Source organism: Oncorhynchus kisutch, linkage group LG25, assembly GCF_002021735.2.
Source record: "Oncorhynchus kisutch isolate 150728-3 linkage group LG25, Okis_V2, whole genome shotgun sequence".
Classification (NCBI taxonomy): domain Eukaryota; kingdom Metazoa; phylum Chordata; class Actinopteri; order Salmoniformes; family Salmonidae; genus Oncorhynchus; species Oncorhynchus kisutch.
In genome coordinates, this window is record NC_034198.2 from 14135137 (window position 1) to 14153253 (window position 18117).

The 18117-nt window shown below is 44.7% G+C and overlaps 1 protein-coding gene and 1 long non-coding RNA gene across 9 annotated transcripts in view; one reads left to right on the forward strand and one right to left on the reverse strand.

The window, feature by feature from the left end:
• LOC109869981 (renalase-like) overlaps positions 1–18117 on the forward strand; it is a 74428-nt gene that overhangs the window by 30934 nt on the left and 25377 nt on the right. Inside the window, exon 4 of one of the 8 annotated variants that reach the window (XM_031804545.1) lies at positions 4936–5053. The exons of the other annotated variants lie outside the window; for them this stretch is intronic. Within the exon in view, the coding sequence (XP_031660405.1) occupies positions 4974–5053 (80 nt within the window). The 5' untranslated portion in view covers positions 4936–4973. The remainder of the gene's footprint in view (positions 1–4935; positions 5054–18117) is intronic. 8 annotated transcript variants of the gene reach the window in all.
• LOC116357419 (uncharacterized) lies at positions 815–8186 on the reverse strand. The gene is made up of 3 exons (XR_004205404.1): positions 7888–8186; positions 7407–7705; positions 815–3580 (listed from the first exon to the last, which is right to left on the reverse strand). It is a non-coding gene; the product is annotated as an uncharacterized LOC116357419 (long non-coding RNA).

Sequence of the window (18117 nt, forward strand, 5' to 3'; positions counted from 1 at the left end):
GTGCCTGCTCTAGTTCCTCAACGGCACAGCTTGGAGAGCTAAAAAAAAAACACCTTATAGTTGAAGACTCTTTTTTGAGTCATGAAAGTGCATTGAAATTACTTAGGAACTGTGCACACTTTGGAAAGGTGTGTGTGTGTGTGTGTGGCCACTTGGAGACACCAGTTAGTCCTTTCACTCATATCCTTGTAATTTTTTTGTCTTATGTTGCACCTACCCCACATTTTCCAGTAATATTCTGAACATGTTACTGAATGTATCCAGAATGTATTCAGATATCGTTATCAATTAATTCTGTGAAAAGTACAGTAAATGTAAAATGCACATAGAATCAACAGTGTAATGTTTGGATTCAGTCTTGTGTCAGGTGAAATGTTGTGTCCTCAACTTTGCTCTAATAATTTTCCCATCATCTCCCATCTGTTCCCTTATAATTGCTCGGATGTGTATGCATATGCTTTTCATATCCCTTCTGTAAGAAACATTTCAATGTAGCCCTATCCATATAAGCCAATTCCCACGAGTGTAAAGGGTTAAAAGTGCTGTTGCTGCAGCTGTGGAGGAGTTGGTCAGAATCAGATCCGCTTTTCCTTGCCGTCTTCCATGCATCACCCCGGAGATAAAGAGGCCAGAAGTTTTCTTCTACAGAAGCAAGACGCATGCTACAGCGAGAGAGATGTGTGAGGGGATGTATGAATGTTCAGACCGGTCTATATGTTTGCCACTCATATCTCTAGTCTGACTCTGTGGCTCGGGGAGAAGTGGTAGCTGAAAGTGAATCTTTGTTGTGGTGAAGAACAGCAGAGTCAGTTACTGGCATGGCTATCTGAGAGCTTTGTCTGAGATTGTATCTTTTAATAATGCAAAATACACAAACAGAAGGACACCAAACAGTCAGAGAGAAATAATGCATGAATGAGATATTCTGACCCGTTCTAATGGTAAAACCCCAAGTAGGCTACTTCATCCAGACACCTCTGTCTGGCCAACACACTACCTCATTCTCTTTGTAGAGTGTCTCTAATCTGACCCTAATCTAGATGCGTGCTGCAGTTGGAAAAGTCATTTAGCCCCCTTCCTAAAATATATTGTCTACGCCATTCGTCATTCCAACAAATTAGTTCTCAGATGGGATCCATTAGGAAACGGGGCTAATGACGGGGCCGGTCACTCCTGTGTGGGGGCTTTCTGACCGCTGACAGACACAGAGTGCTGGGCGCTGAGCCGCTGACCTCTCCTCTCTTCCCCTCTCAGTAAGCACGCCAATGACTCACCCTGCCCAATAAATATTTTACTTATTGTTGGACACAGTTCATGTACAAGTGCATTAAAGGTTAGCAAAACAACCTCCTTTTTCTTTTTTCCCCTTCTAACTAATGGGATGCCGTCCAAAACCTCTCAGGCAAATATTAAATCAACCTTTAAAGGGCTAAGAGATCATAAATTGGGGGAACGGTGCAGTTAGAGCTCGCCTCACGCGCGGAGTGCTGGCTCTATGAATAACTTTTCAATGCGCTGCTGTGGTGCTGGGGCCGAGCCCCCCTAGGGAAGCAGCCAAAGGCAAGGTCCTGGCTGGGAACAATGGAGAATGGCTGGGAGTAGTGTTCTGACCCATTCAAACCTTTGTGTTCACTCGCAACAATGTCCATTTAAAACAATACTAACGTGAAATAAATCTCCTACCACCCCCGTTTTAAAAATAAACAGATGCTGATGATTTTGTGAATAAACACTTGCCAGTAAGAGTGCCAGGACTTAGCTTTTTTCATTGAGTCCTTGGTTTGTGAGGCACAGTTTATGCTTTGCATATCACATTCAGCTATGCTTTGTAAATTACGCTTGGAAGCATGGCACTCAATAATGTTTACAGTAACAGTGTGTGCAGAGCAGCTGAGATGTGGCACTTTGTACTTCCTATTTTACCATCTTATTTCTTAACTGTTGTCACACTTTATCATTCCTGTCAAGGAAAGCGTGTACATCACTTGACACCTAGGCTTCTGTGTTAACAGGCCTGTGGTTGTGGTCAGTGTATTTGCAGTGTTCCCATCTCATCGTGCTGTTGTATGTTAGCCTTCCTCATTTTGTCTTGCCGGTTGACTATCCTTTATTATAGAGTTGGTGTTGGTGGACAAACCATCCTTATTACAGTGAGAGGGACATACAAGGATCTTCTCAGATTATCAAGTGCAAGTGTTAGGTCAGGAAAAGCAAGGGTGTTATTTTAATCATTTTTCATGGGTTGTGGGATTATTTAAGATGATTTAAGATTCTCTTTGAAGAGGTAGGCTTTTTAGATGTTTTCGGAAGGGGGCAGGGACTCTGCTGTCCTAGCTTCGGGGGAAGCTGGTTCCACCATTTGAGGTGCAAGGATGGAAAAATAGATTTGACTGGGCTGAGCTGACCTCCCGTAGGGGGAGAAACCAGAGGTGGCAGAATGGCAGTAGTGTAAAGTACTTCAGTAAAAAATACTTTCAAGCACTACTTAAGTAGTTTTTTGGGGTATCTGTACTTTTACTTTACTATTTATATTTTTGACAACTTTTACTTTTACTCCAGTACATTCCTAAAGACAAGAATGTACTTTTTACTTCATACGTTTCCCTGACACCCAAAAGTACTTGAAACATTTCGAATGGTTAGCATGGCAGGAAAATGGTCATGCGCTAATCAAGATAACATCCCTACTGCCTCTGATCTGACGGACTCACTAAACACAAATGCTTTGTTTGTAAATTATGTCTGAGTGTTGGGGTGTGCCCCTGGCTATCCATACATTTAAATAACAAGAAAACAGTGCCATCTGGTTTGCTTAATATATGGAATGTGAAATGATTTATACTTTTACTTTTTGTAATTAAGTATATTTTTACAATTACGTTTACTTTTTATACTTAAGTACAGTACCAGTCAAAAGTTTGGGGAGACCTACTCATTCAAGTTTTTTATATTTTTTACTATTTTCTACATTGTAGAATAATAGTGAATACATCAAAACTATGAAATAACACATGGAATCATGTAGTAACTAAAAAAGTATATTTTAGATTTGAGATTCTTCAAAGTAGTCACCCTTTGCCTTGGTGACAGCTTTGCACACTCTTGGCATTCTCTCAACCAGCTTCATGAGGTAGTCACCTGGAATGCATTTCAATTAATAGGTGTACCTTGTTAAAAGTTCATTTGTGGAATTTCTTTCCTTCTTAATGCATTTGAGCCAATCAGTTGTGTTGTGACAAGGTAGGGGTGGTCTACAGAAGATAGCCCTATTTGGTAAAAGATCAAGTCCATATTATGGCAAGAACAGCTCAAATAAGCAGAGAGAAATGACAGTCCATCATTACTTTTAGACATGGTCAGTCAATTCGGAAAATTTCAAGGACACCAGAGGATTTGTATTTGAATGTTATTAGGGACCTGCCAAGGCAGTGGTGAGAGCACGTGGTGCAGACACAGATCCTTTCCACGTCACCTGGCCTGTCCGGTAGGATGCAATCCAACATTGTGCAAAGCCTGAGATGCCCAGCTCTGTGACGGTGGAGGATCCGATGGTTCACAGTGTCGAAGGCAGCGGATAGATCTAGGAGGATGAAAACAGAGGCGTGAGACTCAGGCTCAGCCCATTACCTGGTCAATTATCATGTTCATGATTTTAAAATGTTTATTTAACTCGGCAGTTAAGAACAAATTCTTATTTACAATGACAGCCTAGGAACAGTGGGTTAACTGCCTTGTTCGGGGACAGAACAGATTTTTACCTTGTCAGCTCAGGGATTCGAACTAGCAACCTTTCGGTTACTGACCCAACGCGCTAAACACTAGGCTACCTGCCGCCCCATGCAATGGATGTGATGTTCTCCTCCTTACTAATGGGCATAGCTGGGATCCTCATGGAGCACCATTAAGGTAGCTCACTGCAGCCCCATATTGCCCCAGTCCAGGGTCAGATATTATTTAATTCCCCTAATTGTTAAAGATAGGATTATTTAGGAAAGTAATCTGATCCTAAACCTGTAGTTTTAGGAGGGAAACATGCACCTTGAGTGTCACAGTAGTCCTACATTTAGCAAACTAGACTCCTGACTCCCCCACTAGAGCTGCAGTGATTAACAGTGCCTGCCAGTACACACTCCCTGCTCACCCTCCCCACTCATTTGGAGTCCAGCAGCAGCACGGCAGGCCTGTGGTTCTTCCTAGTACCTTGGCCCAGGCTGCAGGGCCTATAAATCTCATCCAACCCAGCACAGTCTTTATGTAGCATGGCAGTCTAGCACCCTGACATGGTGAGTAAACATGCCATATATATTCTGGGCCCTTCTCCCTTCTGGCACAGAGTATATTTTATTATAAAAAGTGTTTTAACATTTATTTAACTAGGCAAGTCAGTTAAGATCAAATTCTTATTTACAATGACAGCCTACCAAGGAACAGTGGGTTAACTGCCTTGTTCAGGAGCAGAACGACTGATTTTTACCTTGTCAGCTTGGGGATTCGATCCAGCAACCTATCGGTTACTGGCTCAATGCTCTAACCACTAGACACCCTGCCGAAGTTCTACTAACAGTCTGCATATTAGTGAATTGTGGGACAGGACTATAGCAGAGCAGTGATATGCTGGAAGTATAAGGAGAGGCTGGATCGATTCACTTGGTTCTGTGCTTCGAACTCACACTGTGGACAGTCTGCAAGGGTATTGGGCATCACAGTCGGTCTTTCTGGTGTTGCCTTAAGGACATGCCACACAAGCAGGGGAGTGATGGGCCGAATGTTTAATACCCAACTCTGAACTTTGGGATTTTATGTGAAAACGCCCTTGCCTGGCCTGCATGTTTCTCCCTTCACTCTCTCTCTCTCTCGCTCTCCCCCTCCCTTTTACACCCCATTGATCGGCTGTGAGCCGTCGAGCGAGTTTCACAATAACATTCTCTTTTACAGCCTTGCCCCTGCCAGATGGGGAAGAGGCATTGCCGTTTATGATGTGTAACCGGGCCTTCCAAGTGATGCGCGACTCCACATGGCTGCCACTCCGCCGCCCGCACAGATCCTTTACAAGGTTTGACAAAAATGCAATTAAGTGAAAAGACATTGCGGTGTGAAGGGGCGAAGCGCTTGCCTCCGGGGATGGCGACGTGCAGGGGAGCATGTATCCTATCAGACTAGAGGACATGTAGACACAGGAGAGTAGAGGGGCTAGGAGAGGAGCAGCCATTTTATTTGAACACGAGGAGAATCTCAATTGCATTTCCTTGATTCCTCACGTCCTCTCTCCTCTGACCTTCTCATCCAATGGGTGAAGGGATGAAGGAAATGCAATTGAGATTCTCCCAAGGGCGCATTGTTTCCTTCACATTACGTCATTCAACAGGGGAAATGGTGTGATGTGCATTCATTGCACTATACATGCCCCACTTCACCATACATTCATGTCTTAAAGGGCAATGTATTTCCTCCTCAGTGCAACTGTTGTGTGTTTTCAGAGCACCTCATTGTGAATCTTGAAATTAGGTAAAATACTATGTATTTGAATGGTGTTGAAGGCTTCCCCACCACCCCCAGAACAGGTAGATAGCTATTTGTTTGCCATGGACCGTGACCTTAACATTGAGCACATTTTAGAGTGTAAACTTTTTTTTTCATTTATGCTTTACAGTACTCCTTCCTCCCTTACTGACTATAGATACTGTGACTTCCACATCCACCTTATACTTCACTATACAAAGCTCTTCTCTTTTCTTCTTGCTGTAGTATAGTCATAAAGATTTGAATTATGGCATTTAATTAAGGCATTGATAGGCAGTTTAATTCTAGCACATCAGACAGTAAGCCTGCGGGTCCACATATAAAGGGCCATTGTAATTGACTGTTGGAATAAATCTTTCTTAAAGTATGGGGTGTAGACCATAGACAGTCCCAATTCGGATGTATAGACATTGTAAAGCATACCCAAGGGGCATTTTAAAAGGAATTGTTCATTTGACCTTTGCTACTGTACTATATGTGCTGTGCATTAATTTTAATACGGATATTGACAGGGTAGGAACTTCTATACTAGGGATGGGCATTTGACGTTTTATGACTGTTCGACTACTCCCATTATTTTTTTCAAGTATTTGTAATGGAAAAAATACATGTTTTTAGAAGGGCAAGGCCAGCAATGGAAAACGAATATGTGAAAGTGCACAACAGGGTCTAATTTATCATAACCATTACAGATAACAAAACCTAATTGCTAAATTGCCTCATGTATATTCAATCAATAAAAAACTATTGCCTTTAAGATTCATTTATTGAATCTATAATATCAACTGGTTATATTATATCGTGGAACACACTCTTCAAAAAGGCAGTAACCTCAGCAGTGGCGCTTGCTTGTAAAAGCCTATGGCTGTGTGAAGGCAGAGCCTTGTTTTGTTATACAGTCAAGACACATCTCTTTTATAGCAAAAACATGATGTAATATAAAATAATTAAAATCTAACCATATTTTTTCCAAATGAAAAAAAGTTGGCAGTGCAAAGTACACACCTCACGCGTCTGGAACAGTTATTGCCAAAGAGAGATCATTTGAAAAGGGGCTCAGGTGCATTGAAATAAACAATTTTCAGGGTTACAAACCAAAATATGTGTTATTTTCGATATAAGCCTAAATATGTTCGATTTTGTTTATTTTGTCTGTTTTTTTGTATTTTCTTAATGGATTAATCAATTCCAAATTGAACACTGCATGGTGATATATTACAGCCGCGACATCTGTCTGGTGAGTACGCCTAGGCTTGGTGATTCTGATGAAAATATAATCGTTGTCTTTATCAAACAAATGTTTTTGCATATTTTCATTGTGGAACCTGTCTATGTTTAGGGGGTTATAGCCTAGTCTAACCAATTCTAAATGGCACTATCAGTTCGCAAAGTAGCCTAAGCGGAAAATAGACGGGATGCAATTATTCCAAAACTGCAGCTCGTTGTTGGAACACGTATTTCCGTACTTCAATCAACCAGTCCATTTTGATAAAACTGTTGTCATTGTGCAAGTAATGTAGCTTGTGTATCCCATCAGTTAGAGGCATTTTTATGCCCACCGTCCCACTGTTTTTATAGGCATTTACAGTGCATTTGGAAACTATTCAGACCCCTTGAGTTTTTAAACATTTTGTTACGTTACAGCCTTATTCTAAAATGGATTCAATTGTTTTCTTCCCTCATCAAACTACACACAATACCCCATAATGACAAAAATATATATATTTTTATTTTATTTTATGTTTGCAAATGTATTAAAATCAAAAAACGGAAATATCACATTTACATAAATATTCAGACCCTTTACTCAATACTTTGTTGAAGAACCTTTGTCAGCGATTACAGCCTCGAGTCTTCATGCGTATGATGCTACAAGCTTGGCACACCTGTATTTGGGGAGTTTCTCCCATTCGCTGCAGATCCTCTCAAGCTCTGTCAGGTTGGATGGGGAGTGTCGCTGAACATCTATTTTCAGGTATCTCCAGAGATGTTCGATCGATCGGGTTCAAGTCTGGGGTCTGGCTGGTTCACTCAAGGACATTCAGAGACTTCTCCCGAAGCCACTCCTGCTTTGTCTTGGCTGTGTGCTTATGTGCACTTCAAATGTGCCCACTCCCACATCAAAGACCAGGGAGGCCACCGGTGCACACACACACAGCGGCAGCCCCGCTGCACCACCACCCTGCTGGAAAATGTTAACCTTCACATCTGCACTGAACTCCAAGTACGCTGACACACACACACACACACACGTGTGGGTGCGTGCACATACACACATTTGTTCTCTCTTTTATGTTCATTTCTCACACACACACGCAGGCACACCCATGCTCACACACACATACACGTGTTCGCACACACACTTACGGACAATCTTCGTAGATCCCTGCAACACATCCAGGTGATTGTATAGTAAAGGCCCCTGCTCATATGGACTTTTTTAGTGATGAACTGTACGCTCTGAATGTGTTTTATAGGAGCCGTAAAGCATTTGTTCAAAGCCACCAGGGTTGGAAGGAGCCACTCCTCTCAGCACATAAAGCACAGCTGGCCAAGTCTCTGCAGAGAGAATGCTGAGGAAATGTATAATGTATGGACAGACAGAGGGCAGGCACCCCCACTCCGGAGGTCTCTGTGGTGACACGTGTGAGAGGATAGCGTGTGTGCGTGTTGGTGTGTGTTTTGCAGTACTGTCTCTTGGTGAATGAAGGTGGTTGGAGAGGTCCAAAGAGGCCCCACTTTTGCAGAAGCGACTTTTTCAGATATATCGGTCTTCTCCTTTTTGTGCAGAATGAATATTGAGCGTCATAGTCAGTAAACCAACAGACATAAAAAGTAGGGCTGTCCCTGACCCAAAAAATCTTGGTCGGCTGACCAGGAGTCATCTGTTCTGTCGACCAATCGATTGGTCAAAATGTTTAAATGTGTATTTTTCCATATATAGACACATTTGAATCAAAACAAGTATATGCACTGAGCTTTAAGCAAACTGTTTGATGAAATAATTAAGATACACAAATGACTAGAGGGAGACCAACCGGAATTGATTTGATTGTGCTGGACCTGGCTCAGACTTGCTGCGTGGGTTTAAAAAAAAAACTGAGAGTGACTGTAACTAGCACCCATTTATCTCACTTCCTTCCCTGCTGCAGCGACCAACACAGAACATCAACAGTGTGTATCACACTGTCCGTGTTGCTGAAGCTGCAACGTCATTACAGCCATTTCTGAATGAAAAGTTATGTTACCAAAATCCCTAATTTGTTTAGGAAAAACATTCAAATCAAATTTGATTGGTCACATACACATGGTTAGCAGATGTTAATGCAAGTGTAGCGAAATGCTTGTGCTTCTAGTTCCGACTGTGCAGTAATATCTAACAATTTCACAACAACTACCTTATACACACAAATGTAAAGGAATGATTGAGAATATGTACATATAAATATATGGATGAGTGATGGCCGTGCGGCATAGGCAAGATGCAGTAGATGGTATAGGGTACATGAGTAATGTAGGGTATGTAAACATTATACACTGCTCAAAAAAATAAAGGGAACACTTAAACAACACAATGTAACTCCAAGTCAATCACACTTCTGTGAAATCAAACTGTCCACTTAGGAAGCAACGCTGATTGACAATAAATTTCACATGCTGTTGTGCAAATGGAATAGACAACAGGTGGAAATTATAGGCAATTAGCAAGACACCCCCAATAAAGGAGTGGTTCTGCAGGTGGTGACCACAGACCACTTCTCAGTTCCTATGCTTCCTGGCTGATGTTTTGGTCACTTTTGAATGCTGGCGGTGCTTTCACTCTAGTGGTAGCATAAGACGGAGTCTACAACCCACACAAGTGGCTCAGGTAGTGCAGCTCATCCAGGATGGCACATCAATGCGAGCTGTGTCAAGAAGGTTTGCTGTGTCTGTCAGCGTAGTGTCCAGAGCATGGAGGCGCTACCAGGAGACAGGCCAGTACATCAGGAGACGTGGAGGAGGCCGTAGGAGGGCAACAACCCAGCAGCAGGACCGCTACCTCCGCCTTTGTGCAAGGAGGAGCAGGAGGAGCACTGCCAGAGCCCTGCAAAATGACCTCAGCAGCAGGCTACAAATGTGCATGTGTCTGCTCAAACGGTCAGAAACAGACTCCATGAGGGTGGTATGAGGGCCTGACGTCCACGGGTGGGGGTTGTGCTTACAGCCCAACACTGTGCAGGACGTTTGGCATTTCCCAGAGAACACCAAGATTGGCAAATTCGCCACTGGCGCCCTGTGCTCTTCACAGATGAAAGCAGATTCACACTGAGCACATGTGACAGACGTGACAGAGTCTGGAGACGCCGTGGAGACCGTTCTGCTGCCTGCAACATTTTTTTATTTTTTTATTTCACCTTTATTTAACCAGGTAGGCTAGTTGAGAACAAGTTCTCATTTGCAACTGCGACCTGGCCAAGATAAAGCATAGCAGTGTGAGCAGACAACAAAGAGTTACACATGGAGTAAACAATTAACAAGTCAATAACACAGTAGAAACCAAAGGGGGAGTCTATATACAATGTGTGCAAAAGGCATGAGGAGGTAGGCAAATAATTACAATTTTGCAGATTAACACTGGAGTGATGAATGATCAGATGGTCATGTACAGGTAGAGATATTGGTGTGCAAAAGAGCAGAAAAGTAAATAAATAAAAACAGTATGGGGATGAGGTAGGTGAAAAAGGGTGGGCTATTTACCAATAGACTATGTACAGCTGCAGCGATCGGTTAGCTGCTCAGATAGCTGATGTTTGAAGTTGGTGAGGGAGATAAAAGTCTCCAACTTCAGCGATTTTTGCAATTCGTTCCAGTCACAGGCAGCAGAGTACTGGAACGAAAGGCGGCCAAATGAGGTGTTGGCTTTAGGGATGATCAGTGAGATACACCTGCTGGAGCGCGTGCTACGGATGGGTGTTGCCATCGTGACCAGTGAGCTGAGATAAGGCGGAGCTTTACCTAGCATGGACTTGTAGATGACCTGGAGCCAGTGGGTCTGGCGACGAATATGTAGCGAGGGCCAGCCGACTAGAGCGGTGGGTGGTATAAGGTACTTTAGTGACGAAACGGATGGCACTGTGATAGACTGCATCCAGTTTGCTGAGTAGAGTGTTGGAAGCCATTTTGTAGATGACATCGCCGAAGTCGAGGATCGGTAGGATAGTCAGTTTTACTAGGGTAAGCTTGGCGGCGTGAGTGAAGGAGGCTTTGTTGCGGAATAGAAAGCCGACTCTTGATTTGATTTTCGATTGGAGATGTTTGATATGAGTCTGGAAGGAGAGTTTGCAGTCCAGCCAGACACCTAGGTACTTATAGACGTCCACAAATTCTAGGTCGGAACCATCCAGGGTGGTGATGCTAGTCGGGCATGCGGGTGCAGGCAGCGACCGGTTGAAAAGCATGCATTTGGTTTTACTAGCGTTTAAGAGCAGTTGGAGGCCACGGAAGGAGTGTTGTATGGCATTGAAGCTTGTTTGGAGGTTAGATAGCACAGTGTCCAAAGACGGGCTGAAGGTATATAGAATGGTGTCGTCTGCGTAGAGGTGGATCAGGGAATCGCCCGCAGCAAGAGCAACATCATTGATATACACAGAGAAAAGAGTCGGCCCGAGAATTGAACCCTGTGGCACCCCCATAGAGACTGCCAGAGGACCAGACAGCATGCCCTCCGATTTGACGCACTGAACTCTGTCTGCAAAGTAATTGGTGAACCAGGCAAGGCAGTCATCCGAAAAACCGAGGCTCCTGAGTCTGCCGATAAGAATATGGTGATTGACAGAGTCGAAAGCCTTGGCAAGGTCGATGAAGACGGCTGCACAGTACTGTCTTTTATCGATGGCGGTTATGATATCGTTGAGTACCTTGAGTGTGGCTGAGGTGCACCCATGACCGGCTCGGAAACCAGATTGCACAGCGGAGAAGGTGCGGTGGGATTCGAGATGGTCAGTGACCTGTTTGTTGACTTGGCTTTCGAAGACCTTAGATAGGCAGGGCAGGATGGATATAGGTCTGTAACAGTTTGGGTCCAGGGTGTCTCCCCCTTTGAAGAGGGGGATGACTGCGGCAGCTTTCCAATCCTTGGGGATCTCAGACGATATGAAAGAGAGGTAGAACAGGCTGGTAATAGGGGTTGCGACAATGGTGGCAGATAGTTTCAGAAATAGAGGGTCCAGATTGTCAAGCCCAGCTGATTTGTACGGGTCCAGGTTTTGCAGCTCTTTCAGAACATCTGCTATCTGGATTTGGTTAAAGGAGAACCTGGAGAGGCTTGGGCGAGGAGCTGCGGGGGGGGCGGAGCTGTTGGCCGAGGTTGAAGTAGCCAGGCGGAAGGCATGGCCAGCCGTTGAGAAATGCTTATTGAAGTTTTTGATAATCATGGATTTATCAGTGGTGACCATGTTACCTAGCCTCAATGCAGTGGGCAGCTGGGAGGAGGTGCTCTTGTTCTCCATGGACTTCACGGTGTCCCAGAACTTTTTGGAGTTGGAGCTACAGGATGCAAACTTCTGCCTGAAGAAGCTGGCCTTAGCTTTCCTGACTGACTGCGTGTATTGGTTCCGGACTTCCCTGAACAGTTGCATATCACGGGGACTATTCGATGCTATTGCAGTCCGCCACAGGATGTTTTTGTGCTGGTCGAGGGCAGTCAGGTCTGGGGTGAACCAAGGGCTGTATCTGTTCTTAGTTCTGCATTTTTTGAACGGAGCATGCTTATCTAAAATGGTGAGGAAGTTACTTTTAAAGAATGACCAGGCATCCTCAACTGACGGGATGAGGTAAATGTCCTTCCAGGATACCCGGGCCAGGTCGATTAGAAAGGCCTGCTCACAGAAGTGTTTTAGGGAGCGTTTGACAGTGATGAGGGGTGGTCGTTTGACTGCGGCTCCGTAGCGGATACAGGCAATGAGGCAGTGATCGCTGAGATCCTGGTTGAAGACAGCGGAGGTGTATTTGGAGGGCCAGTTGGTCAGGATGACGTCTATGAGGGTGCCCTTGTTTACAGAGTTAGGGTTGTACCTGGTGGGTTCCTTGATGATTTGTGTGAGATTGAGGGCATCTAGCTTAGATTGTAGGACTGGCGAGGTGTTAAGCATATCCCAGTTTAGGTCACCTAACAGAACAAACTCTGAAGCTAGATGGGGGGCGATCAATTCACAAATGGTGTCCAGGGCACAGCTGGGAGCTGAGGGGGGTCGGTAGCAGGCGGCAACCGTGAGAGACTTATTTCTGGAGAGAGTAATTTTCAAAATTAGTATTTCGAACTGTTTGGGTATGGACCTGGAAAGTATGACATTACTTTGCAGGCTATCTCTGCAGTAAACTGCAACTCCGCCCCCTTTGGCAGTTCTATCTTGACGGAAGATGTTATAGTTGGGTATGGAAATCTCTGAATTTTTGGTGGCCTTCCTGAGCCAGGATTCAGACACAGCAAGGACATCAGGGTTAGCAGAGTGTGCTAAAGCAGTGAGTAAAACAAACTTAGGGAGGAGGCTTCTGATGTTGACATGCATGAAACCAAGGCTTTTTCGATCACAGAAGTCAACAAATGAGGGTGCCTGGGGACATGCAGGGCCTGGGTTTACCTCCACATCACCCGCGGAACAGAGAAGGAGTAGTATGAGGGTGCGGCTAAAGGCTATCAAAACTGGTCGCCTAGAGCGTTGGGGACAGAGAATAAGAGGAGCAGGTTTCTGGGCATGGTAGAATATATTCAGGGCATAATGCGCAGACAGGGGTATGGTGGGGTGCGGGTACAGCGGAGGTAAGCCCAGGCACTGGGTGATGATGAGGGAGGTTATATCTCTGGACATGCTGGTAGTAATGGGTGAGGTCACCGCATGTGTGGGAGGTGGGACAAAGGAGTTATCAGGGGCGTGAAGAGTGGAACTAGGGGCTCCATTGTGAACTAAAACAATGATAACTAACCTGAACAACAGTATACAAGGCATATTGACATTTGAGAGAGACATACAGCGAGGCATACAGTAATCACAGGTGTTGAATTGGGAAAGCTAGCTAAAACAGTAGGTGAGACAACAGCTAATCAGCTAGCACAACAACAGCAGGTAAAATGGCGTAGACTAGGCAACGGGGCCAACAGATAGAACAAACAAGCAGAATGGAGTACCGTGATTAATGGACAGTCCAGCGTGCATCAGCTATGTAGCCAAGAGATCAGTGTCCAGGGGGCAGCGGTGGATGGGGCAGGGAAGCTGGCCTGGCGAGTGTTATCCAGGTAAAAAAAAAACTAACAATGACTAAATAGCTTGTAGCTAGTTAGCTGGTTAGCTTCTGGAGGTTCTTGAGTGTGTTCTAAAAATAAATAAAAAAATAATAGCGATTCCGTATCACATTGGGTGAGGCAGGTTTCCGGAAGGTATAAACAAATTAAAAGTCAAAAGAGGCCTGTGCTAACAAGCTAACAGTTTGTAGGCCCGGGCTAGACAAGGTAGCAGTTAGCGGGCCGGAGCTGGACAAGCTAGCAGTTAGCAGGCCGAATTAGCAAGCAGGGAGATAGCGAGGGCTAGAGAGTTAGCCTTTGGGGGACGTCGCGATGGGGTGAGTCTGTTTATTCCTCTTCATGCGATGACATCGGTAGACCGGTCGTGGGCCCGGGTATTGTAGCTCAGGAGTATGCTACGGTGGTAGCGCAGGTGCTACGGCCGGGCTAGCTTCAAGCTAAGTGGGTGGAAACGCTAGCCAGGAGTAATCCGAGGTTGCGGTTTAGCTAGATAGCTAGTTGCTGAAAAATCCAGCTGAAAGATGTTCCGTTTGCGGTGGGAATCCGGGGATGAAAAATAAATAGGTCCGTTGTGCTCTGGTTAAAGTCGCGTTGTACGAACAGGCGAGAGCTTTCCGAACTACATCCTCCAGCATGACCGGTTTGGTGGTGGGTCAGTCATGGTGTGGGGTGGCATTTCTTTGGGGGGCCGCACAGCCCTCCATGTGCTCGGCAGAGGTAGCCTGACTGCCATTAGGTACCGAGATGAGATCCTCAGACCTCTTGTGAGACCATATGCTGGTGCGGTTGGCCCTGGATTCCTCCTAATGCAAGACAATGCTAGACCTCATGTGGCTGGAGTGTGTCAGCAGTTCCTGCAAGAGGAAGGCATTGATGCTATGGACTGACCCGCCCGTTCCCCAGACCTGAATCCAATTGAGCACATCTGGGACATCATGTCTCGCTCCATCCACCAACGCCACATTGCACCACAGACTGTCCAGGAGTTGGCAGATGCTTTAGTCCAGGTCTGGGAGGAGATCCCTCAGGAGACCATCCGCCACCTCATCAGGAGCATGCCCAGGCATTGTAGGGAGGTCATACAGGCACGTGGAGGCCACACACACTACTGAGCCTCATTTTGACTTGTTTTAAGGACATTAGATCAAAGTTGGATCAGCCTGTAGTGTTGTTTTTCACTTTAATTTTGAGTGTGACTCCAAATCCAGACCTCCATGGGTTGATAAATTTATCATTTTTGTGTGATTTTGTTGTCAGCACATTCAACTATGTAAAGAAAAAAAGTATTTAATAAGAATATTTCATTCATTCAGATCTAGGATGTGTTATTTTAGTGTTCAGTGTATAAAGTGACATTGTTTAAAGTGACTAGTGATATATTTATTACATCCAATTTTTTATTCTTAAAGTGGCTAGAGATTGAGTCAGTATGTTGGCAGCAGCCACTCAATGTTAGTGATGGCTGTTTAACAGTCTGATGGCCTTGAGATAGAAGCTGTTTTTCAGTACCTCGGTCCCAGCTTTGATGCACCTGTACTGACCTCGCCTTCTGGATGATAGCGGGGTGAACAGGCAGTGGCTCGGGTGGTTGTTGTCCATGATGATCTTTTTGGCCTTCCTGTGACATCAGGTGGTGTAGGTTTCCTGGGGGGCAGGTAGTTTGTCCCCGGTGATGCATTGTGCAGAACTCACTACCCTCTGGAGAGCCTTACGGTTGTGGGCGGAGCAGTTGCCGTACCAGGCGGGGATACAGCCCGACAGGATGCTCTCGATTGTGCTATCTGTAAAAGTTTGAGTGTTTTCGGTAACAAGCCAAATTTCTTCAGCCTCCAAAGGTTGAAGAGGCGCTGTTGCGCCTACCTAAACACACTATCTGTGTGGGGGAACCGTTTCAGTTTGTTCGTGATGTGTACTCCGAGGAACTTAAAACTTTCCACATTCTCCACTACTGTCCCGTCGATGTGGATAGGGGGGTACTCTCTCTGCTGGTTCCTGAAGTCCACGATCATCCTTTGTTTTGTTGACGTTGAGTGTGAGGTTATTTTCCTGACACCACACTCCGAGGGCCCTCACCTCCTCCCTGTAGGCCGTCTTGTCGTTGTTGGTAATCAAGCCCACCAATGTTGTGTCGCCTGAAAACTTGATGATTGAGTTGGAGGCGTGCATGGCCACACATTCATGGGTGAACAGGGAGTACAGGAGAGGGCTGAGAACGCACCCATGTTGGGCCCAGTGTTGAGGATCAGCGGGGTGGAGATGTTGTTTCCTACCCTCACCTGGGGGCGGCTCGTTAGAAAGTCCAGGACCCAGTTGCACAGGGCGGGGTCAAGACCTAGTGCCTCAAGCTTAATGACGAGTTTGGAGGGTACTATGGTGTTAAATGTTGAGCTGTAATCGATGAACAGCATTCTTACATAGGTATTCCTCTTGTCCCAGATGGGTTAGGGCAGTGTGCAGTGTGATTGCGGTTGCGTCGTCTGTGGACCTATTGGGGCGGTAAGCAAATTGGAGTGAGTCTAGCGTGTCAGGTAGGGTGGAGGTGAAATGATCCTTGACTAGTCTCTCAAAGCATTTCATGATGACGAAAGTGAGTGCTACGGGGCGATAGCCATTTAGCTCAGTTACCTTAGCTTTCTTGGGTACAGGAACAATGGTGGCCCTCTTGAAGCATGTTGGAACAGCAGACTGGGATAGGGATTGATTGAATATGTCCGTAAACACCCCCCAGCCAGCTGGTCTGCGCATGCTCTGAGGACGCGGCTACGGATGCTGTCTGGGCCTGCAGCCTTGTGAGGGTTAACACGCTTAAATGTTTTACTCACATTGGCCGCGGTGTAGGAGACCCCGAAAGTTTTGGTAGCGGGCTGTTTCTGGGAGCAAGACGTTGGTGTCTGCGACGGGGCTGGTTTTCTTTTTATAATCCGTGATTGACTGTAGACCCTGCCACATACGTATAATGTCTGAGCCATTGAATTGCGACTCTACTTTGTCTCTATACTGACGCTCTGCTTGTTTGATAGCCTTGCGGAGGGAATAGCTACACTGTTTGTATTCGGTCATGTTTCCGGTCGCCTTGCCATGATTGAAAGCAGTGGTTTGCGCTTTCATTTTTGCGCGAATGCTGCCATCAATCCACGGTTTCTGGTTGGAAAAGGTTTTAATAGTCACTGTGGGTACAACATCACCGATGCACTTGCTAATAAACTCGCTCACCGATTCAGCGTATACATCAATGTTGTTGTCTGAGGCTATCCCTATTCCCTCAACCCTTGCTCTCGACACATGAGACATGTATGCATTGCATGCATGTGACCAATAGGGCCTGACCTATAGCATATCATAATCACATCAATAAATGTATTATATTAAACTCTGAACACCATAACACGTGACCGAAAAATGGATGCAGAGGACGTGACAAACTCGAAATGGGGGAATGTTTACTGGTTGCTCAGGAGGTAAAGGGGAAGTCAGGTGTGTGACTAGTTATGGAAAATACTGGAAATCAAGAAAAAGAAGGTAATATGCATGCATATTATATGTGCCGGACAGGTGTTGTTAGATTACAGTATACTTTTTTGACTATATATTTTCGGATTGTTTGGAACAATGTAAACAACACTAAATACATTATAAGCGTACTAGAGCATCTGTTGTAATGTTGTTTTGAATCCTTTATTACAGCAAAGACTAAAAACAGTCGCATTCATTTGTGAATGCAATTTCCAAAATGGAACGGTTTAGGCCTATTTATTGTTTACGCCAATTATTCAATGGTCACTTTGTTATTTTATTTTAAAACTAAAATGCTTGATTGCATTTCAAATCACGAATGACTCCTGTGTGTTGACATGAACAAATAAATGATTTATTGATACAGTAGCCTATGTAAGTATTGGAATATAGGCTTGAGTACGGTATTAAGACTTAACAGGATGCGCTCTTAGGCCTACAACTCGATGGTGGTTATACAAAGCTGCTATGCTAAGCTTACTAATGATAATGACATTACTTATTGTTATAATGATCGTCATAATAATAATAACAATAAGAAGGGGTCAAGGAAAAAGGAGGGTTGTTATTATTATAAATAATAGCAGAGAAGCTGGTCTAATGAAAATAAAGGGGAAAGCCTTTATAGCATAGCAAAGATTTAAAACTGCTGAATTTGTGAAATTGTTTATCCAACATGTTGTGGTTTCCTGAGACACGGAATTAGTAGGCTATTATACAAACACTCAAACAGGCAACAGACGCAGGATCTGGCTTATTTCTGCAGATATATATGGCTGATTTTATAAAGCCAGGCGCATTTAATA